The sequence below is a fragment of the Patagioenas fasciata genome, chromosome 4 (assembly GCF_037038585.1).
Source record: "Patagioenas fasciata isolate bPatFas1 chromosome 4, bPatFas1.hap1, whole genome shotgun sequence".
Taxonomy (NCBI): Eukaryota; Metazoa; Chordata; class Aves; order Columbiformes; family Columbidae; genus Patagioenas; species Patagioenas fasciata.
Genome location: NC_092523.1, coordinates 25,802,319 through 25,826,370, shown reverse-complemented (window position 1 = coordinate 25,826,370; position 24,052 = coordinate 25,802,319). Strand labels below are relative to the sequence as shown.

The window sequence follows — 24,052 nt, the reverse complement described above, 5'->3', positions numbered from 1 at the left end:
CATTTCCTGACATGCATCTATCAAATAAATGTCAGTAACAAAAATAATGTTGCTGTGAAACTAATGTTTTAACCTTTTGAGAAGCATTTTTTCTCTCCTTTTGTTTGTAACTCACAGGGCCCCAGGTGTACTTGTAGATTTTGCTTTCAAATGTGCCAGTCAAGCCAGTACGATAAAAAAAAAACCCAAGACCTGCACATTGTTGGATGCTGGCGGGAGAAATATCTCAAGTTTCGAAAATCAAATAGATTTTAAATAAATTTCTTCCTACATTTTTTCAGTCTGTTGGTTCTCGGCTTGCAACATAACAAGCATATTCCCTGTGGAAAACACAGGCAGTGGCCACAGGCTCCCCTGGGACTCTCTCCTTGACAAGCCTCAGGAGTGCATGAGCTGCAGCTAGGCAGGGCACTGAAGTCAGTCATCTGAATGACCAGGTATCCCTGTGGCAGCCACAGTATTCAGGGTGGGAGGAATTAAACAACTTTTGTAAAACATGTTGTGCAAGATCTTCGGCTGCTTAACCAGCAGTTTCTCATTGCCCTGCAACACTGCACTTTCCCAAAGAGCTACTGCGTGCCTGTGGAAACATTTTCCTAAACCTTCACATCCTGACACAGGGCCACGAACATGCATCAGATTGATTCAAACCAAACAGAGGATTTTGCCACCTTTGCATGACATTTTACAGCAAGTTTGTCATCACTGCTTCCTGCACCAGTAATTTCTCAAAATGCAGAGAGTGTTACTTTATGACTTGTTGCAAGAGGGTCTTGTTGGGATACAGAAAATTGAAACCCAAGACCTAAACTGTGTGTCATAGTTAAGGGAGATCATGTCTGCCTCTGTTTGTAGCATTGGGCTGCATCAGAAACCTCAAAAGCTGCTTTCTGCAGTAGTGAAAAATTAACCACTCAGTATCTAATACCTTCTCTTGCTTTGTTCAGTAAAAAATGATCTTGACAAATGTGTTGTTCATTGGCATGACTTGATTTTCAGGTCCATCATTCAGTAAAAGGAGAAAGAATGGTTGGTAAAGTCAGAAAAAGCATCAAGATAGACAAAAAATTATATTATTTTATGAAAAATCTTGTTCCTTCATCAATACTTCTTCAAACCATTCCATAAAACTACCAGGAACATGACCCCAACTTTGCAGCCTGACTCTTCTGTCTGTCAGAAAACCTGAATACTGCAACCAGCCTCTTTTCTGTAATCATCTGCAGGTCAGATTTATGCATACTGCTCAACTTCCCAGTGTTGCTGAATATTTTTGTGGGATGGGAGGGGGGAAAGGAGTGAGAAAGTAATCTTTCTTGGGTCTCTTTAGCTTGGAGGAGACTGAGGGGTGACCTCATTAATGTTTACAGATATATAAAGGGTGAGTGTCACAAGGATGGAGCCAGGCTCTTCTCGGTGACAACCAATGATAGGACAAGGGGTAATGGGTACAAACTGCAACACAAAAGGTTCCACTTAAATTTGAGAAGAAACTTCTCAGTGAGAGTGACAGACACTGGAACAGGCTGCCCAGGGAGGTTGTAGAGTCTCCTACTCTGGAGACATTCAAAACTCGCCTGGACACCTTCCTGTGTAACCTCATCTAGGTGTTCCTGCTCCGGCAGGGGGATTGGACTCGATCTTTTGAGGTCCCTTCCAAACCCTCACATTCTGTGATTCTGTGAATCATGATGCAATAGAAGTCTACTGGAGAAACATCTTGAGGTGTTAGAAAGGGGCTCAACAGACCCTGTTTTGCAGACAGACATGAGTTCACCTGACTCTTCTACAAGTCAATCAAGTTGTGGTTAGCCTAACACTGAGCTTTAGCTAATAAGCCACGCTAAGAGGTAGGGTATATTAGCTCAGGCACAAAGCCAAACTAGCGTAAACATAAAACTCTGCCTGCAAAAGCTTCACATGTAGTTATAAAGTTAGTTTTAATTCCAACTCTGCCATCAGTTTCAAGTATCACCTTAGGCAAATCACTGAAATCTACATCTCAGTTCCTTACTTGCAAAGTAAGGACAGTAAAACTGTATTTCTCTTGCTCTCCATAGAGTAAGAGCGGAAGCTGTTCTGGTAAGATGTTAACATGCACATGTGTAAGACTTGAAAAGAAAATGCAATTCAGTCTTGCTACGTTGCTTTAAGTAATAGTATCTCTCAGTATGGTATCAAGTGTTATTCAGCAATGGAATTGACTGCTGTGTTTTTTATAGTAGTCTGCCTGAAATGCTAAACCCACTGGACTACCTTTGCCCAGTCTTGTTCCTTCAACATCACACAGATCTCCTCACAGTTTATATCTTGCTGCAGGCCTTGCACTATCAACTAACCACATCTGAAATTCATTTAAGCAAAAAGTACATAAGAAATTTTCCAATCAGTTCTGTGTTGCTTCTTACTTCTGCATTAGGCTTCATTTAGAACTTCATTTCTGATGCACGGCAATTCTCTAAGGGGTTGGGAAACTTCATTAAACCATCTCATGTTGTTTATGGTGCTGCTGGAAAGATGACTCTAAAAAAAAGCAGGAATTATCTCCTTTTCCCATTTTCCCTATCAAGCATTCTCTGCTCTTTTTCCTGCATTTCATTTCCAATAGGGTTCTCTGTTGCCCTCAGGGATGTTACCCACATTCTCAGGGAGGACTCCTCATACTTCTGTTTCTGATTCATGGGCTGTGGATGAGGTGCCTCAGATATGCCCCTGATCTTTGCTTTCCCCAACTCCTTGTGAAGAGAAAACCCTTCCATCAGTGGCAAAACCTGCACCTCCTCCTAGATGCATTGGCTGCTGTTCCTGCAGCCATTCTTGTCCTTTCACCCCAGCTTGAGCAGAAAAGCAGCAGTCAGCAGCACCAGCCTCCAGCCATTCCTGCAGGAACAGCTCCCCCACGCACGGCACAGAGAGGAGACTCACAATTAGCTCCTCATCAAGGAGCGCAGCGCTCCGTTCCCAAGGCTGGAGCTGCAGTGATCGCTGTTCCAGTTGTTTATACTGTAACAGGGCAGTTTAACAAAAGCTGGTTGTTAAGCCCTGGTCCCTTGCAAACTTCCAAGGATGGAGATGTTCCCATTTCTCTGATGACTTGTTCCAGTTCTTTACTACCTTTCCAGTGAAGAAGTACTCCTAGTTTCCAAATGACCCAAACTGAACCCTCTAGGCTGTAATTTGTGGTTACTGCGCTTTGATATACCATCTCCTACTATCAAGGAAAAAGATGGCTTTGTCATCTTTGCAAATGCCCTTGAAGCTGTTGTAGGCTACAATTAGATCCTCCCTTAGTCTCTGTGCCAGACGATACACGCCCAGCTCCATCAGCCTCTCCTTGTATGCCATATTCTGCATGCCTCTGGCTGCCTCAGTAGGCTTCTGCTGGACCCTCTCCAGATCCCTCTATGTCCTTCTTGGAGTTGCGGGACCCAGAGCAAGACATATTAGAGAGGGTTAGTAATTTCCCTCCATCTGCTAGCCTCAGTGCTCCCAACATAGTAGGCAATTTGCCTGACTCATGAAGAGAACACACAACATATGGGCTTATATTCAATTTGGCACCTATCATAACCCACAGGGCATGCAACTCAGCCCATTGCCTCCCAGCCTTTTAAGAGACATGCAGTGGTTCCAGCCAGGTGCCGAGCTCTGCACCTCACCATGTTGAACTCTGTGAGGTTTCTTCTAGCCCTGTCCTCTCATCTATTGAGGTCCCTCAGGTTTGTAGTATTTGGAACTTCAACCACTCCCTGTAACTTACTACCACCCTGTGCAAGAATTTAAAAATTACAAAACACGAGTTATATTTTAATTCCTTTGATCACAAAGGAATTTTAATGCTGTTACTGAGCTTCTGGCTACATTTTTCCCAGTTCTTGTTCACTTATATTTGGTCCACATTTACTGAGCTGCACTCCTGTCATCAGCCTCTTCTTGGCTGTTGGGAGCACCAGGAAACAGATCCTGCGACTACGAGGTTTATTGTCAGTCTTATTTTCTCCCTATGCCCAGCCCATAGGCTGGTGAACCAGCCCCTAACAATCCCTGGTACCTTTGCACCAAAGGCAGTAGGTACTAGTATGTCTAGTTCCCTTTTTCGACTAACTACTTCTCCATGTTAAATATTTATAGATGGGTAAACTGGTCTGTGCATCAAAAGCTGGATGCTGCTGGAGCTATTCTCACTCCTTCCTTAGTCCCCTCACAAAAGAATCCTATTTAGCATGGAAACAGTACTGCATATATTGTACAGCAGTATATACTGGACAAGGAGGTGGTGTGGTGCCCCATCAGCTGCAAATAAGCTACAAAAATGGCTAACAGGCTTTGGACACTACATCACATTCGAGTCAACAACTGACTAAATTAAGGACTGGTTATTTGGCTCTGAAATCAGAAATGTGCTTAAGAATGGGAGTGGTCCCACTGAAAGTGGTAGGACTACTTGTGAACTTAACATTACATACATGGCTGGACAAAACTGTGCCTGATTTGTTCTGCCTCTGGTGGCTCCTAAAACAGACTTGTTGAAAGTTTCCCAATGCTGCCACCTACAGAACAGGTTAGCTACAGCTTTCAACACAGCAGAGAAGAAAACTTCAGAAAATGATAAATTGTGCACAGTCAACACTGGATATGGTTCTAAATTAGCAATGTGCAGGTCTAAACAGATAAGCCTGAAATCCTACCTGAGATTCTTAAATGTTTCTGAAATATTTCCAAGAATAGTTATATATATAAGCTGTCAAAAGTCCACCTCCAGAAGGCAGCACAAAAATAGCAGAAAACCATCAAGTCAAAATAAATAATTTGCTCAGACTCCTCACATACCTGGAAGGGCAACGGTGGCAATAGCCATCCACAGGTTTCTCTCAAGAGTGGGCATAAAACACAAAACAGGCTCCACAAGCTCCTGCCATCCGCAGTAATTGTCACAGTGAAAATTCAGGAAAGGAACACAGGGCTTTAAACGAGAAACAGAGAGGGCCAAAAGAACTCATCATATTAAGGAGGATGAACACAAAATCAAGGAAAGGTGACAGTTCTATATGGAACTACCGATTTAAGATTAAAACCAAACAAACAAAGCCCAACAACAGTGTCCGTCCCCTCCCCCCACCCCGCAACAACCACCACAACAAAAAAAAAAACCAAACACACACATAAACTCACAACACAACCAACCACACAAAAAACCCAAAATCAACAAACAAAACCCCACAAAAATGCCACACACCTAAGAAGAGAAAACAAGGAGAGACAACAAACAAAATGAGCCTCACATTGGATAGGATGTGACCAACAGAAAATATTAAACTATCAGAAAGCATCTTCTCATGAAAACAACGTGCTTTGATTCATAGCATTCTCAAAAAAAGCCTACAGACATTTACACCTCTTGGCCAAAACACTTCTGGCTAAAGTATGAAAAAAAAGGGCAAAGATGAAGATTTGAAAACTTGCAAATAAGTAGAACTAGCTGGAATATAGCATTAAAAGCATTTGAGATTACACACAAAACATCTTCTATCCTTTCTATTTACAGTTTATTGTATATGGTTTTTGACTGGGCACATACACGTTTCCATGTATTGTGACTTTTCTTCTGAACGCAGTAACATATTAGGAACAGCTGCAGTTAGTATTGCAAAAGTTTCCATCTATTCACCTCACAGACCCTCACCCCTTATTTGAGGCCTCCTTCATCTGAGGCGACTCTACCCCAACTCCTGAGATCTCCAATCCCAGCAACTCATCTTCCTCTTTTTATCCAGGCTGTTTTAGAGCGCAGTCAAGCAGTTTGCCAGGCCCCTCTGGGAATTTTAGTGGGTGAGAACAGCCTTATTCTTGTGCTACACATGAGTGGATAGGTAACATTCATTCCCTACTTGTTCTCTTCATTTCCATCCTTTGAAGCTGTACCTGGGACCAGAAAAAAAGAAAACAAGGTCTGTCATAACCCTTCCCCTGTTTTCCTATAAGGCTAAAATTATTCAAATGTCACCTTTCGGTAGATTCTTAGCCCAGAAGCTTGAGCAAAACAGTGAAAAAAGTTTACTAAACACTAAAATAACTTCAGTAGAGGTAGACATTCCTATTGCTAGATTACAAAAAAAAACAAACAAAAAAAACCCGAAAACACAAACAAAAAAACCACAAACCCAGAAACATTTGACTGTTACAATCAGTATACATAAAAGAAAAATACAGTGGTATCTCAAAGGCACTATCAGGTTGTTTCAGCATTGATTGTCTGCCTGTGTAACCATACACAGGCACAGTTAGGGCAAGTACTCTTGGCCATGGCCTTAAAGGCATAAGAGGGGTCCCCTGCAGAATTACAGCAGCTCCCCCAGGTACGGCACACAGCTGACTGGGCTCTGCTCTCTCTCTTCTGCCCCCTCCTCCTACCATATCCAATTTTTATTGCTCCTTCCACCCTCCTGTGCTCATGCCACATGCATTTCCTCTCCTGCAGGCTTTGTTGCTAAGCAGCCCAAGCCACAGGCATGGCTGAGCCTGCGCTAGAGAAGAAGGCTGCAGAGATGCCCCAGGAGAACACCCCCTCCACCCTGCGACAACGTCCACTAACAGGCATAGTAAGATGGTGTTGTAGAGAAGAAACAAGTGATACCTAACAGACCTTTTTTTCCATTAAATACCTTTTACCTCCCTGCTAACAGAAACAGAGATTTTCAGAATTAAAAGGACTGAGCTTTAGTTAACCCTCAAAATTTGAATTAAAATATGTTGCAATCCCCAATAGCTTCAGCTATTGGGTAATTCTACAAGCAGTAACAAGGCCCAGTACTAAACACCCTCAGACCATGCACAGCTTTAATCAAAGCCTGGAAATCAGGAAGAGTTTGCAACACACACAGAGCACCAGTGACCACCTAAGAACATGAGTCACCCAGCACCATACAACATGTTTGGCAGGCACAGACTAGGACAAAACATTGGAAGAAAGGCCCAAGTTCAAGAAGGGTGCCTTACCCCTTCTTACAGCTACCTGAGGTATCAGCAAGGAGCTGCAGATAAACAGCAGCTAGACTCACGTAAGAGTTTCCACTGAAGGTCACAGACTTGAGGTCATTTTTTTAAATATGTATCTTCCCCTTGAACTCAAAATTTCATCCTACTAGTAAAAATTCAGGTAGTATGGGTTTCTCTTTAAGGTAATTTTGGAATGGATAGGTAGCATATGCTCTTCCAAGGCCTTCCTAACAGAATCACAAGTTAATAACCACACACTGTATAGCCAAGGACTGTGTTCAGCGCTAGCCAGCAGGTTTCTTTTAACCACAAGTAGGAAAAAAAAAAAAAATTCAAATGGTATCTCCTGCAAGGAAACACCAGCAGCCAATTCAGTGGCTATTCTGTTGCCTGTAGCATTAATACAAAGAGCCTCTATTTAAGGGGGGGACAGCTTTCACATTTGAGTGTTTGCTTATCACACCTTACCTCTCTAACTATAATATTCAGGGTGGCAAATTGCAGCTTAAGAGTTTCAGACTGGACATTATGAAAACCATTGCCAGAAGTGTAGTGCAGCACTGAAACATTGCACAGACAGTGGTGCTCCTCTCCATCCTTAGAGGCCTTTGGGACACTAGTAAAAGTAATCGTCCTCTTAACAGAAGGCTGATCTTTTTGCTCAGAGGAACACTTTGAGGGTACTTTGAAAACGAGGCTTATAGAGGATGGCACACAACTCTTTTCGGAGAAAGTGATCACATTAGTCCATTTACTCTTCCAGCAGAAGATTTTATTCTCATTTAGGACAAGGAAATATCAACCAATAGCTGAATTAACATGACACAGATTAAACAAGCCCTGTTAAGCATTTTCTACTCAACATGTGAAAAAAGAGTCTAAAGACATCTGCTGTGTCCGAACCATTCACATTAAAACTTGAGCTCATCCTTTAGCACAAGCTCAGCTGATGTTGCTCCTGTGTATAGCAAAAGGTGGAAACAATTTAAGTTACCAGAACAGCTGTGTTTAACAAGTACTGAAGCACTGGAGTTTAGACTGCATTTACTGGTGTGCTATTAGACTGTTTTCCTTGCATCTCTTCAGTGTCTCAGGCAGACTTGCACAAAGCCACAGCAGAAAAACGAACTTCCCCTTTTTCACGTTCTGTAAATTGCCTGCAGATCTTAGCAGAATCCTTGAAAGGAAAAAAAAGCTGTTAAGACTATCAGAACACACTTGTTGTAGAGACCAAGTCATTGCAGCTCCTCTCTGGGTCCCAAAGTCTCAAGGTCTTGTAGCACCAGCTAATAAATATACTTTGCAGATCACTAGCTCTGTGGCACAATACTACCTTGTTAGCACGGTGTAAGAAGCACCAACTTGTATAGCAAGTAGGTACAGCCACTATACACTGCATGCATGCCTCTCACCCTTTTATAAGCCTTGTTTTTAGGGAAACACAAAGGAGAAGTCTTACCTTCAGTAATAAGTCATCTGAGCTTGTGCCATGGTTTACAGGAAATGGCATACGCCCATCTGTGAAAGAAAGACTTGTCACTCAGTGTATTTAATATTATTTCCGAATTAGCAGAAGTGAGCATAGCAGGCCCAAGAAAACAAGTGCACACACAAAGACACTTCAGAGGTCAAAATAAATTGTCAATACATAGCTTCAGTGAGAAGGGGACTAAGTATTCCCAGCTCCACAGGAGATTACATGGTTTACAAGAGACCTAGGCCTTCAGTACAACCCATCTTCAACTAAAATATTCAAGTGAAGATATAAATTATTTATTGGCTTTGAGAGCCTCAATCAACAGTTTAACCAGCACCAAGTATCTAGCGTGAGCCCCCGCCACTGCTGTACAGTGTAAAGTAGGCCCAGTCCAACTCCAGAGCTCTCAGGACCTTACCCAGTTCATACAGATGCCCATCCACATTAACAAACAGGATGAAGTGGAAGTTCACACTGTTGTCATCAACCTTAGGAGAGACCATTAGATACATTTGTTAGACTGAAAAAAGCCTAGTACTGAGAACCCTACTCATGTCTACTCAGAGATGTCAGCAACAAAGCAACAGCAGAGGACTAAAAATTTAAGTTCACCTGAAGAGGTCTCTGCAAGACCTCTACAAGATCAAGTGCCAGAAATCCTAATGTAAAGTTATTTTCAGACTGAGTCTGAACCCAAATTTTCAATCCATGTTTGAGAAAGAAGCTCTACACAAGCATTCACCCACAAGTTACTAATTTTTGTTTCCTCATAAGCTGTAACAGCTATCAGCCAGGCAAAAGATTGTCTTGTTCCACCATCTTTATTAACCCCTTCTCCCAAGATTTTACATATTATCTTACCCGACATTGTCCTTCTTGTGCAACTGAATTGTGGACTTCTTGTATAGCCTTAAGAAAAAGCAGATACAGGTTACTACATCCCTAAGTGCTAATAACCATCAGCAGTTTGTGTGGTTCATATACCTTATTATTTGCAAAAAGTTTAGCTCTCTCTTCAGGAGACAGATCAGCTGTTTCTTCAAGAAACTTCTTCAGAGCAGATCCCTCATCTACACAACATAATAAAACAACTAATTTAGTATAGGTAGAGTACCAGTTAGAGTTCAGATGCAGCCCACAGTAACTAGTCCTTGTTGCACTAACTATGAGTCATTACACTCAGCCTGGAACCATCTCCAGCATAAGCATATTACGACTACCACTTGAAGTAAGATATTTATCCAGAAGCCATTAACAACAATCTACACAAACCGCCACAGTTCAAATACTGCAGGGTACTGCGGATATTCCTCTTGGAACTCACTTTCAAATGGGACTTAGCTTTTCTGATTCTCTCCTTGTAGATTCAGCAGAGGTGTTCAGCCCCATTTTGAAGAAATTCAAGAGGTGGCAGCCATAAGGACACATAAGTATCAACTAAGAGAATATGAGTAGATGGAATTGTCTCACTGCCTTCAGATGAACACAGTGCTTCCTCATCCTAGGATTACTTCATGGTTTTTTTTTTTTTCCAGAACATAAATTAGTAGCACAGTACTAATATCCACAGAGCTCTAGTGTTACATAAAAGATGTGCTGCAGAGAATCCTCAAGAAGGATCCAGCAAAGCTACTCTCATTTAGCCTTCCATATGTATTTTCCTTTGTATAAGAAGGAAGCCCACACCACCCAAAGGGTTCAAGTTCTCTTGGAATAATGAAAGTACGTTACATTTTGCAAATCTCTAGTCTTTGAATAAAGGACTTCCTGGACTCAACGACAACCCTGTTTTGACAAGTACTTGTAACCCTATTTCATATGAGCTTCAACCCACTCATTGCTTAGGCCAGTTTTATATTCTTCTGCATAGGAACAGAACCATCAGAACTATTATCTCTGCAGAAGTCTTATTACAGACCCTTATGGGATCATAAAATAGTTTGAGCTGGAACTCTTCAGAGGTCATCTAGTCCAACTCCCAATGACCCTACACTACTTTCCCAGCAAAAATAGAACATATTTTAGACTTATTTACAGGCTACTGTAAATAGCAAGTAAGAGCAAGTCTGTTCACATAAGTGGCATGAAGAACTTGATCTCTTCAGTTAACATCATCAGCACCAATGTCAATAGATACTTCTGAATATGATACTTCCTAATTACAGACAGACTTGCACTAGCCCTACTGTGCCCTTTTCCTATTGCATCACATTAGGGATGACACCACTGCAGATAGCAGACAAGAGCCAAAGTACATTCCTTCCTGCAATTCAGGCAGTAGATGAGACCACATGCCCCCCCCCCCCCCCCCCCCCCCCCCCCCCAAGCTAAAAAACCCACTTACCAACTGAAGCAGTACAGCATGCCCTAACTTGGCTTTCATCAAAGTCCCAGGTGCCTCCTATAGCCCATACCCAACTCAATCTTACTGTCACAAAAAAAATGGTAATTCAAGCACTTCAGAATATTCATACTCACCAAGCTTCAGTTTGTCTTTATTATTAGCAACTGCATGTATCAGACCAATTGTCCCACAGGAATTACTGACTGTCTGCTTCAGGAAATACACCTTGGAACTGATTTCTTGGTCCTTTATTTTCTCAGTCTGCTGTTTCCTGAAGTTCTCATGCTGTGAACATGTAACTGTTTTAAGCATTTCACCACAGTGGTATCTTTTCATTGTGCAAACTACTACACAAATGAGTTGTGCAGGAGAATCAATACCAAAACTGGATAAAGGTTTACCCAGAAAGTCATCTTCGTGGCATAGGTCCAGTAAAGCATTGTATGTTTATACTGGATACAGGCCAAATCTTGATGGCCTACCAGCATGACTCAGTCATACCCAAAGGCACTGTTCTTGGCCTCTCCATCTGTTCTGTATACTGGAAATAGCTTGGGGTGGGAAATCATATAATGGACAGGCTCTTTTATCTCTCTCTCCATTGTCTTGGTCCATTTAATGAGACTACTCAGCACATCTATGCAACAGTTTGCCTTTGTACCTTTATGTTACTCCCCATCACAAACCCCTCCCCCTCAGAATAATGCATAGACAAGTGTAAATAACACCCATCACTACTAAAAGGCTGAAGCCCTTCCTTTAAAGAACCCACTAAATATACTTTATTTCAACATCCATCTCCTCTTCTACTTCCTTAGCATCAACTGGACTAAATATATTAATCATACATAAGTATTTAGGCCTCTCCAGACAATGATTCAGCATGGTAACAGAATTGCTATTCCTCACACTTAAGACTGCTCATGTCTTTTTTCCTCAGTCTGATACAGAAAGTGTAATAGAAGCATTGAAATAAGAGATCTTGTTTTGTTGCTCAGTTCATTTTAGTTCAGGCTATTTGGAGTCTGGGACCAAGCGCCCAGCAGATACTGCCCATCACCCCCAACAAAAGCCAAACCCACTCCCAACCATCTGATGCTTGGAAAGATGACTCAGGCACACTCCTGAGAGCAGCCGCCACTACCCGCTGTCAGCCAGCAGGCACAGACATTGCTGCTAAAAGCCTGCTCTTTTCTCCAGGGGTGCTTGGGGCAGGCATGGCCTAGTTTGCCTGCCTAAGGTGACAGCAGAAACCCCATACAGCACTAGGGCAGTCACAGGCTCAGTGCCTGAGACCTGACCCATCCAGCCGTCACCTCCAGCCCTAAGGACCTGTGAAGGAGAGCCGTTCAGGAGCACCCCACGAGGGACACCACCCACCTGCTCGGTGAGGGGGAACAGCAGGAGCAGCGCACAGGCCGGGGCCGGCACAGCGCCCAGCGCCTCCTCCTCGAAGCCCAGCACGTCCACGAAGCGCCAGCCGGGACCCACCCCCAGGCGGGACAGCACCTGCAGGGGTCACAGGGGCCGGGAGGTAGGGCCGAGACACCCCCACCCCCACCCCCGCTGCCCCCCCAGTGACACAGCACAACGCGCGGTGCCGCGGCGCCACCTGCCGGCCGCGCCCGGGCGCCGCCGCCGCCGGCACCACCCGCCCGAGGGGGCGCCCCCTGGGGAGGGCGCGGCCTCAGCGCCGCTCCGCAGGTGCGGCCGCGCCCCGCGCAGCGGTACCGCTCCAACCGGGGCTGCCCCGGCACGGCGGGATGCCAAGGGATGGAGAGAGAAAGGGCGGTGTCCGCCTGCGGCGGGGACTCACTTTGTTCAGCATCTGGAAGACAATACAGGTGAAAAGCGGTGAGTGCTGGAGAGAGGGTGCCGCATCGCCCACCCCCATCCCAGCCTCACGACCCAGGCCCGATCCCTCAGCCCCCTCCTCTCCCCACGGCCCCGCCGCCCCTCACACACCTCGGGGTTGATCTCCATAGGCTGCCAGGCCATGGCTGCAGGGAGCAGGTAGGCTACGCCCCAGGCACGACAACGTTGACCGCACACAAACCCCACAACCGTCGACGCTGCAGCAGGGAGCCGCCCACCCACCTGTTATATAGGGGCGGGCTGGCCCACTTCGCGTCGCGGCGGGGGGAGAGGGAGGAGCAGGGCACGACCAAAGCGAGGGGGGCGCGGGGTGCGCCGGTGCCAGCCCGGGAGGGCGGGCGGTTGCGGGAGTCGGTGTCGGGAGAGCCGCGGGGCGGGAGGAGCTCGGCCGGGGCTGCCGGGGGTCGGAGGCACTGCCCGGCCCTGAGTCCCGCTTCCTCCGCGGGAGCGGGAGGACCCCGGCCCGCCTTACGCTGCTGTGGAGAAAGTGCCAGAAGCAGTGGGACCGGGGTGGGGACAGCGGCCCTTGCCCTTCACCCCCACGCTGTGTTGTATTGCATAAAGCATACGATGGTTTTGATACTCAAACATTAAATACTTATTTTTAAAATTTCAGTATGACTATAAAACCATCCCAAAATCTCCTGTCTGAGGATTACATCTATGCAGCGTGAACCAGTTCCTGAACCCACCCAGAGAAATTGGTTATAACATGCGGGGCTTTTTATCTTTTATTCATGACCTGACAGTTTCTCGACAGAATGTCTTTGGACTAAAGCATCTTTGAACAAAGAAACGAAACCAACCTACTTGAAATACTAGAAATCACGTGGAGTCCAAACAGGCTTTCAGACTTCACTGGTAAACAGCCAGATGGGAGCCTTGTGGATAGCCAAGAGATGCTCCACCATTACCTTTAAAACAATGTAAATACTGAGCAAAATAGTCAGCTGCCTGTCTGCAGTCTGTTTGGTTTTGATGGCTTTCTTTCTTTGGTTTCCCACACTGGTGCAGAATGATTTGGACCCCAGTGCGGCAAAAATTCTAAGTACTTGCCTACTTTCAAACAAATTTAACTGTAGATCTACGGCACTGTAAGTTAGTGGGGGACCATTCATATTAGGTGGTTGCACACACTATATATTTAAATTGGGACCTATTTATGAGTCTTCATGAGTTTACAATGAATGCCTGGGGAAAAAGACTGATGGTTTAATCTTTGAAATATGGCTGTAAAACATTCAAGATACAGTGTCACATTGGCTCCACCTGATACAAGACTTTGTGAAGAAAGGACAGGATAACAAAAAGTTTTTTGTATTTTATGTGCAAAGTTGGGATGTTTGTGGACAGGATAGAACCTTGAGCAACCCAGGCTGATCTTGTAGCTGATCATGCTTTTAGTAGGAGGTTGTTCTAGAGACATCCGGAGAGCCCTTCCAATCTGAAGTATCCCGTGATCCTGTGACTCAGTCTATCTCAGTACAGGTAAGAGCAGTACTTTGTTCAAAACCGAAGATTTTCAGGGAGAAGGGGGGTAAGGTTCACAGTGAATTACAGTATTATTTACTTCTGGGTTTTCCTCTCTCTTTTTAGCTGAAAACAGCCATTGATACCTATAAGCAAGCTAAAAAATGGCCCCAATATATTTATTATATATATAGTATCTTTGACTGTCTCACCTTTTGTGATCTTACCTTCACGCACTGTAAGATGCAAGTACAGCAAAGCAACTTGTATGCATAAGGATGATGCTAATGGACCTTGCAGGAGAGCCTGCACACAGCTCTGAGAGGATGGCAAAGCACACATCTTGCAGCCTACAACAGGGAAGGCTAAAAATGGCAAGAAAAATCCTATTTCTGAATTGCGCAGTGGCAAATGGTGGTTTTAATTTCAGCCTGCCTTGGAGCAATGGCCATGCTCAGATGCCCAGGTTACAGATGCATCACTGGGATGGCTTCTGTGCCTGGGCTGTCAGGTGAGACTGCAAACACTGTGCAGGGGCCATAGCAGGAGTGATCATTTCTAAAGGGGAATCTGCCAAATCTACCATTACATTAATTTTAAATAAACAGTGAGTCCAGCGCAGGGCAACAAAGATGATGGAGTGGAGCATCTCACTTATGAGGAAAGGCTGAGGGAGCTGGGTTTCTCTAGCTTGGAGAAGAGGAGACTGAGGGGTAACCATATTAATGTTTATAAATATATAAAGGGTGAGTGTCATGAGGATGGAGCCAGGCTCTTCTCGGTGACAACCAACAGTAGGACAAGGGGTAATGGGTTCAAACTGCAACACAAGAAGTTCCACTTAAATTTGAGAAGAAACTTCTTCTCAGTAAGGGTAACAGAGCACTGGAACAGGCTGCCCAGGGAGGTTGTGGAGTCTCTTTTTCTGGAGGCATTCAAAACCTGCCTGGACGCATCCCTGTGTAGCCTCATCTAGGTGTTCCTGCTCCGGCAGGAGGATTGGACTAGATGATCTTTTGAGGTCCCTTCCAATCCCCTAACATTCTGTGATTCTGTGATAGCAAAACTGCTAAAAACCTGCTACAGTTGCATAAAGATGCCTGCCTTGGGAAAGTCACATAAAAGTGAGTACTGTGTCATATCCAGAAGAGGAAGTCTCTGGACCATCCTTCCTCAGTGTAGGTAGATGTACCTAGCACATTTAACCCAATGCATTCCTGTTATTGCAATAAAATCAAGTCACCAGAAGAAGTGACTGGAAATACCTGTGAACTTTCTGCATTGTTCAAATATTACAGTACTTGTGGTATTATGACACTGTCTGTGAGTAAAGCTTTTTCTCTGATGTCTAATCTAGAAGGAGCATACAGAAAAATCTTTGCTGCATATATAACCTTTTGGCAGACTTCTTTCTCTTAAATGTGGGACTCAGGGTTAATATTTACTTTGTCTCCAAGTTTCAGTGGAAGGCTACGGTAAGGAAGAGTTCAGAAGATCTCCTAACAGAAGTAGCTATGACAAGCATGGTGGTGCTGGAGACAAAGCTGGCCTTAGACAATGCAGAAATGGAAGCTAAGGTTGAAAACTGTTCTTTAGAAAATAATTTTTCTATTCTTATGTGAAAATCTAAGCTCTGAGGCAGTGCAAGTCCCTTTCTTCAGTTACACTATCCACACATACCTAGCAAAACCCACAGACCTGTGTCTTTCCTAATTTTATTGTAGTATGACTTGCTCACCAAAAGAAGGACCCCAAACCCATTCCTGGAAATCTCCTTAATTCCCTACTCCCAACCTCTCCAACAAACAACTATTGTCCGTAGCTGGCTGGTGGTGCCCAGGGCAGCAGGGTGCAAGCACAGGAGCCACAGGAACCCATCACTGCATGTCACCATTCTCCTGGTTACTGCCTGTTTTTACTTACCCTACAGAGAGCTGAAGGTATTTAAGATTGCTGTGATTACTTACTGTAAGTACATCTGCTAGGCTGGGGTTAAACCCTGACTGCGGGCAGTTATGCTAGTTGAGTTATACCATAGTAGTGTGCTTGAGAAAGATTGATGTATGCAGAAATGCAGCATTCTTGAAGAGCTGCTAGGACTAATTTTGCCAAAGGCTAGTCCAGACAAGTCATAGTGCAGCTAAGGTAGCATCCATCCATCTGTTGTAGGGACATTTAGGATGCCTTCATAATCTGCAGCAAGAATAATAAATTTGATAGCATGAGTCAATGGACAAGAGATGTTAGCTCTGGGCTCAGACAAATTGTGCTCCAGAAACAGTAGTTTCTCTCCCTTGACTATAAAGAGAGCCTATGGGACACAGTTCAGGTGTAGAGGTTTACAGTGGGGACACTGGCTTTTAGATAGATGAATCCAACCTTGACTTCCTAGTGATGACAGAGGGATACATATTTTACCTTGCAGCTCACCACTTTATTTCTGTCCACAAGGACTACACAGGCTTCCCAAAAGCATAACAGGCTTTTAGCCTGGTAGATACCTGGCTGTGAAGTAAGACAATTTCCCATCATTTAGCAACTTGTATGCAGCAGGTAACTGGAAAGCTCATAAAACATTGCCTTTATTTTTCACCACTAATGTTTTCCATGTTAGGGTCTCTAAACATGTCTATGTCTGCAGTATTGTAAAGGACAGATGTAAAGGAATTGCCCCCAACTGCATTTGCATATAGGTTCCACCAAGTGATTATATTATATACTCTCTTTCACTGCTATACCACTATTCCTACTATCCAGCTATACCACCAAATGCATATAGCTTTTCCAAAATAAAGAATAGGTATTAGTTGAACACAGCCTTTCTCCCAGATTAGATGCTGGAGAAAGTCTTATATGTTGTGGGTTAACCGAAGTAGGAAGCTCAGCTCCACACAGCTGCTTGTTCACTCCCTCCCAGTGCAATGAGAGAGAGAATCAGAAGTGCAATAGCGAGAAAAGCTGTGAGTTGAGATAAAAGCAATTTAATAAGCAAAGGGGGAGGGAGAAGAAAAAATAAAATTATGCAAAAACCAGTCATTCACCACCAGCCAACTTATGCTCAGCCAGTCCCTGATCTATGGCCCTTGGAAAGCTCACCCCATCTCCCCCAGCTTTTATTGCTGAGCATGACACAATCTGGTGTGGGATATCTCCTTGGTCAGTTGGGGTCAGCTATCCCAGCTGTGTCCCTCCCAACTTTATGTGCACCCCCAGCCTTCTGGCTGAAGTGACACCGTGAGAAACAGAGAAGGCCTTGATGCTGTGCAAGCACTGCTCAGCAACAGCTAAACATCCCTGTGCTATCAGCACTGTTTTGGTCACAGGTCCAAAACACAGCCCCATACCATCTGCTGTGGAGAAAATTAACTCCATCCCAGCTAGATCCAGTACACTGTGTCACAAGGTACCAAACATAAAACATGACAAACATATCTAAGGCCACTGCAGTGACAGCGGGTATCAGGGGTGTGTGTAAGGCAGTAACATCCCCTTCTCTTCTGCTGAATTGTCTGGAGCACAGCAGTAATTCCTGCGTGTGAGTGCCCCAGCCTTTAATTAGAAGATCAGAGAGATCAAGAGGGCAAGCACAGATTACTGCTTTTATAGAGGGCCTGCGTCCATGAAAGCTTTGAGTAGGAAGAGAGGCCCATGTTGGTTTCTGAATTGCAGCCACATTAACTTAAATACTTCTGTGAGGAGTCTCAGTGACTGCAGCCCTGGGCTGTGGGGCAATGTAAGTCCAGTTACTGCTGCTGGCAGCCGTTCTCCAGGTCTATGGGCCAAGAGCTCTAGGCTAAAATGTCTCAAATGTCAAGCAGGGGTAAGACTGGGAAGTGTAAGAAATTCAAAGCAGCTCAGAGTCGAGTAGGGAACGGTGGAAAATCACCAAATCTTCCATTACTTAATGTAAAGGTTGGAAAAGTTAGGTTCTCCTGTCCCCTTCTCCACAAGGAGGGGATGTTTTGGTTAGATGTAATGACTAAGGACTGCTGAGGTGGAGACATGCTGAAGGATGTGGAGCTCTGGCTCTGACCTGTGATGAAGCTCCGCTGGAGAAAGGTAACACTGAGGCTACGCAGATAAAAGGGTCAGGCTGATAAGAGGGGCTGCTCTGCCAAGGACTCTCTTTGTGTGTATTGACTGCCACCAGTGATTCTGCAATTGCTCTGAACTACAGCCAAGTCCTCCAGTACACAAAACCCAAGCTCTAGAGAATGCAATGAATCTTCTGGAAATCTTTAAGTGTTAAAGTGCTAAAATGTATCTTTGAAGACCTGCTTTGAGAGTCTCAATTCTGAAGAATGTGGCTGTGGTTTTCTGGAATACAGATACATCTGGCAGGATGCTTAACATTCTTCACCTTCTTCCTCTGCAGAATTGTGTCCACCATATAGTGATGGTGTCTATCAAAGGCACAGTGATAGTATGTATATTGGCACCTAGGCAATTGGCATGTGTCTTCTTTCCCTCAAATGCTTTCTTTGGTGATGTTAGCAAGCCACCCTTTTTCCTCTATAGGTAGGAACAATCCATCTTTCTAGTCTAGTAGAGAACAGTCCTTCCTCCCTCTGTCTTTGTTTTGTTAGTGCTTTTATCTAGATAGGTAAAATATACATCTCAAGTAAGAGGACCTAATTTTGTGCAGTGTTTTAGTGTAATACACGTAACAGCTAATAATAATGAATCCTAATTTTGATCTAGCACTTGGATGATCTGTGATAAGGATTTACATTCCTACTTACATTTTCATCCAGTCAATGCTAACCTCAGATTAACAGACCCAAGAGAAAATAAGATGAGCCACGTGAATTAAACTACTGGTTGTGAGAGATGTAAATAGCAGCACCTGACCCTTGCAATACAGTCTTTTGTACAACACTGTACCTCTTCCCAAGTGCTGTGTTGTGCCAGGCCATCCTGGAGTGACCCCAGTCTGCTTCTCCCCTGCAGTCTTCAGTTGCTTCAGTCACAACTTAGTTAACAAATTCTGTCCTTAGATTTGCTTTTGAATACTTGCCAGCCACATATAGCACCCAGAAAGCATTCACAGCCTCTCCTCTGGGACTCCTGGAAGAGTCTGGCTGAATTTCCTCTGAAACAAAATGAAAGGCCACTCCAAATCATCTCCTGAGCACTATCTGCTCCTAAGTCAGAGGAGAGTAGGGGGGAAAAAATAAGAGAGCTGAGCAATGTTGTCAGTTAGTTGGAAGAATATAAATACAGTGACTCACAAGTATTTTCAAGGTGGTAGAGATGTTCTTCCTCAGGTGTATGAGGTGCTGAGGGAAAGGCACGGGCCACGTCTCAAACACCTCTTTATATCAGTGGTCACCATCCTCAAGAATGAAACATTTTCAGTGAAAGGACAGAATATGTGCCTTAGGGAGCTACTGAGGAAGGATCTAACTTCTGGACTAAGTCTGTTGTCACTTGTGGTCTTTTTACATGCTACTGTGGCCTTGAAGTTTCTCAGGAGAATCTGAGGAGCAAATGAAGAAATTGTCTTGGCCTGCTGTTGAATGAAGAGGTGAGAGCTAGGGCTCTGCCAGAAAGGAATAGCAAGAGCTTTTGTGTCTGTTGCCAAGAAAATGACCTCTTCCTGCTTGCATGACAACAGAGGCACCTGTAGACAAGGACTCTTCTGTGAACGGGGTTTATTGTGAAATGTTGTCACTCTTCCAGTTCAGCAGCACAAATCATCTCACACTATCTCCTGGAGGTCAGTTTATCTTCTTTTGTGGGAAGGGAAGAGGGGATAAATAGTGATGGGGATTAACCCAGATATAAAATGCATTCCTTCATCCTGACTTCTTTAAGCAAATTGAGACCTTTGGCAGAATTTAAAGTAGTTGACACTTGAAATCAGTGAACAAAGTCACATCATTAAAAAACCAAAAGGCTGTTTAGCTAACTCAGTCACAGAGTCCTGAAAGATGGCTGCTTTGTTCCAGACATCTGATGTGGTCCTGTACCCTTGCTGTATCTTCTAAGTAGTCTTCTGGTGACATGTTTCCGTCTGATTTTTATATACGTATTCAACCCCACCCATATAAAATCTGAAATAATGCATGCTCAGCATAGTCTCTGAAAACTCTACTTCCATAACAAAAATGTCTTGGGTAGTACAAGCTACCTTGAATTTCTGTACATCCACAGGGACATGGGTACCACAGTATTTACACCAACTTGTATTAAAGGATTTACTTCTTTATCTATGTGTGCACACTTTTGAGAAGTGTGCAGATTTTGTTTTTAATTAGAGACGTGCCCTGAAGTAAAGCCTCAGCCACAGACAGTTTGTGAGAAGTTCAAGCATGGTTCTTTTGTTAGACTTACTTCACCTGGGAAGTGATGTTGGCACAGAGCTGCTGCCAGTGCAGAAACTGAGACCCACCTGCCTATCTAATCCTGTCCTGAAGTGGGCTGGCTGTGTGGGACTGCATGGGAAAGACATTTTCTGCATCTGAGAGTCCCAAACTACCTCCTCTTCATCACTGCTAAGGCCTATGGCCTATCTTAGGGTTCCTAGCCACTATATATATATATGTGCATGTTTGGTGTGCAGCTCTGGCAGGCTGGTGACTAAGAAGTGACTCAGAGCAGAACAGCTCTGACTCTCAGGGTGACGATGGTAGACATAAAGCCCCACAGACCTAGATCTGAGCTGCTCTTGCTTCTCCTCTCTGTAATATTGTGTAGAAGCATTAAACGGATCCCTTAGTCATGCTAGCAGAATTCAGTACATGCTTTTTAGCCACTGAGATCTCCAAAGTCTTTCCTGTTCTTGTGTTAATTACAATTAACAGTAGCTATTCACTTGTCCTTATAAGACAAGGCTTTGATTTTGAAATGTGTAAGAATGGGAGACTTAACCCCACGTTAATAACCACTTTCCAGAAGTGCATCTGGTAGAACATAACCCTTGGTTAAGTTTTAATTCTGTCACAAAGCATTTTACATGTGGTGACCACCCAATGTATGGCTAATGCAAAGCAGTTGTGTTGTACGTGCTGCTCTTACCAGCTGGGGAATGCAGCAGCACAGGGGCCAACCACTCTGACACTGCTGGGGATGTTGCTCGTGGAAGGTTATTAGTCTTGGCTCAACTGCAAGCAATTAACATTAAAAACACAGTGAAACAAGCTCAGTTGGGAAACATCACTCCTTCCAGGCTTGTCTTTACTCTGAGCCACTCTCAGCCTGACTCCTGCACGTCTCTAGTGGCTGGTCTCAGAGCATTAGCTGTGCTGAGAAAGGGAGGCTTTTTTTCCATCTCTGCTCCAGGAATTTTTCCACGCTATTCAAGGAGTAGAGCATTTCCAACACCCCACCTTCAAAGATATCTTCACACTGTGTTTGTCAGTGATGGAGAAACTGTTTTTCTGAAGATCAGTTTAACAAGCACTGTTTTGAAGCATTTACCCAAAGCACAGGTGGGCATGGACAACACCATCATTTGGCCCTTGAGCCTTATTGTTTTAGTGGAGGTGCTTAGCTTAAGAATGTACTTATGGAAACAAATCCCTGTCTCAGCGGAGAAAAATATTTAGATGGTAAGGGGAACTACACTATGCATCAGGAAAACAATGGGACTGTATCACATTCTGCAGCTGCAAATATAAACACAAAACATGCTGCTCTTTCCAGTGTATGTTTATACACGAAGGGCAAAACTCTCATTGAGTACATTTGCAGCCTGGGTTTTTCTAGCTGTATTTAGGCCATTAGACACTGGACTTTTGTCTCTCTTGTTTCAGAGACAAAGTGCTGTTAGTAAACCTAGTGTTTCCCACTATATCTTAACTTTTACACCTCTTAATTAGCGTGTATTAGTGGAGGTGAATGTGTATCTATAGCATATGAGTGGGCTAGCCATTCTGTCCCTAGATGTGAATTTCCCAACTGCCTCACTAGGAGCTGCACTGCCCAGCGGGAAGCAGAACTGGCACCACAGCACTTCCAGGGAAAGTTCCAAGGTGTGAGAGCACCGGGGCTGAAAAGACAGCCACTGCCAGCAGTGGAGGGGTGTTCACCTAAAATTTCTAAGCTGTGCTTTATTTTGTGCTGTTTGTACAACTGCCTTCTCAAAATATGGAAAAATTGTATCTTCAAAGGCAAGTGGCATTCCAAAATCTCTATTTCATATACCCCTTTCTCAGATGTAAAGAAGTATTGGAGATCATATGTTCCAGCAGCTGCCAGAAAGCAAGGCTATACCTCCCATTTTGAGCACCCAAGGCAAGAAAATCTGGCTACACCTTAGCTTTGCAAGTATTAACTATTGTCTTTACTTAACTATAATTACAAGCCTTGCTCTGTGGCAACTTCTGAGTATTTTTGTTTGCCAGAGCCACATAAAACAGTAAAAACAGAGTTTGCTGAAAAGTCAGCTCTGAAAGCACCTGCTGCCTTCTAGCAGAGTGTTTAAGCAGCTTTTGAAGGATTTAGGAACTCTGCAGCTTTTTCTTACAAACAGCAGATTTCCCTGGCCTGCCCCCTGCCGCTAGAAGGAAGTCCAAAATGGACTGTTTTCCTGCAGTGGTCACTTGGTATGTTCTCATATTTCAAATATTGCAATTGTTTGCAACATAAGACAGTTACCCTGCTTGCCTGCCCCAGAACTTGCCTGTAATGGTGAAAAAGAAAAATGGAGCTGCCCCTTGTCTGGATGAGCAGGTGGGCTCAGTAAACACATCATGTCATCAGGGAGTTTCTGTGCCTGGGGGCCAGGCCAGCCCACCTTTTCTTCGCTTCACCCATAGGAAATCCCAATATACTGCTGTGTAACAGGCAGGGAAAGGCGAGAATCACATCCAGTCATATGTCTAAGAGATCATTTCTTACTTTACAACTGTTCCTAGATGCAAGCAAGGCTTTGCATCCTCAAGAGCTAAAAAGAAGCTTCAAAATTATCATTCTGCCTTGCTTGGCATATCAAGAAATCAGCAAACTGCCAGCCTGCAAATTGCTCCAGACTGAACTTGTACCCCTAGAGCCTTCATTAATATAGTGGTAACGTGGCCAAGATAGCTAATGCAGTGGATGGGTATAACAGGAACCCTTGATTTAGTTCCCGGCTTGATTAAACTACTGGAGTAATCTTATCTGAGACTGATGTCTCATGGTCTTTGCTTCTCCATAAATAACACAGGGAAGTTCCTCCATTGCAGAATTAGTCTTTCGTGATACACTTGCCCAGGGAGCACAAATGAGACAGGACTCAAAATAACCGGATCAATAGATGCTTTTGTACAGGTTCTGGGAAGCAATGCATCCAGGGCACTGAACCCTCTGAGCACGTTCAAGCCCATAATGAAAAATTATATGCTAAAAGTTTAATTCTTAAATCCCTTAGCTGCATGTGTAATGTAGGTGGTGTTTTTCATCCTTTCTGTCCTTTCTGGAAAATTATTTGATGTAATATTTTAAGATGTAGACTTGATGTCACGACGAGTTGTGTGAATACGTCAGGCAAAGAGTTCCAAAGAAAATTACCATTCTGCTATAACTGATTTTTCCTAATTAAATTTCTGTGTTAAGCTTGGGTTTAGGATCAATATATTCAGGGGAAAAAAGGCTGGTTGATAGTACAGTTTCCTCTGGAATATCGAAGTACTGTTGCACCACTAGATGGTAGCCTTGGTCATTTCATAGTCACCTCTGCTTTCCTCTGCACGGAGAAACAGGTTCTCAAGATACGGGATCACTGCATACTTTAGCTAACCCTTCAGTAAAAAGCTGGTACACAGAAGACAGCAGAGGGGGAAATGATTAATTTATCGTGAGAGAGCACTCGGGGCACAGGCAGCCCCGAAGTGGGGGCTGCAGACCCGGCTGTTCTGAGGAAGGTTGGGCAGAGGCTGACCTGCTGATGGAGACTCTGGCATACC

General features: G+C 44.1%; 1 protein-coding gene across 1 annotated transcript; it reads right to left on the bottom strand.

Moving 5' to 3' along the window:
* Positions 1 to 7,746: 7,746 nt before the first annotated feature.
* Positions 7,747 to 12,904, bottom strand: UCHL1 (ubiquitin C-terminal hydrolase L1). The gene is made up of 9 exons (XM_065836805.2): positions 12,783 to 12,904; positions 12,634 to 12,645; positions 12,198 to 12,326; positions 10,952 to 11,102; positions 9,458 to 9,543; positions 9,335 to 9,382; positions 8,892 to 8,961; positions 8,456 to 8,514; positions 7,747 to 8,173 (listed from the first exon to the last, which is right to left on the bottom strand). The coding sequence occupies exons 1-9, from the start codon at positions 12,813 to 12,815 to the stop codon at positions 8,087 to 8,089; spliced, it is 675 nt and encodes a 224-aa protein (XP_065692877.1). The 5' UTR covers positions 12,816 to 12,904; the 3' UTR covers positions 7,747 to 8,086.
* Positions 12,905 to 24,052: the final 11,148 nt, after the last annotated feature.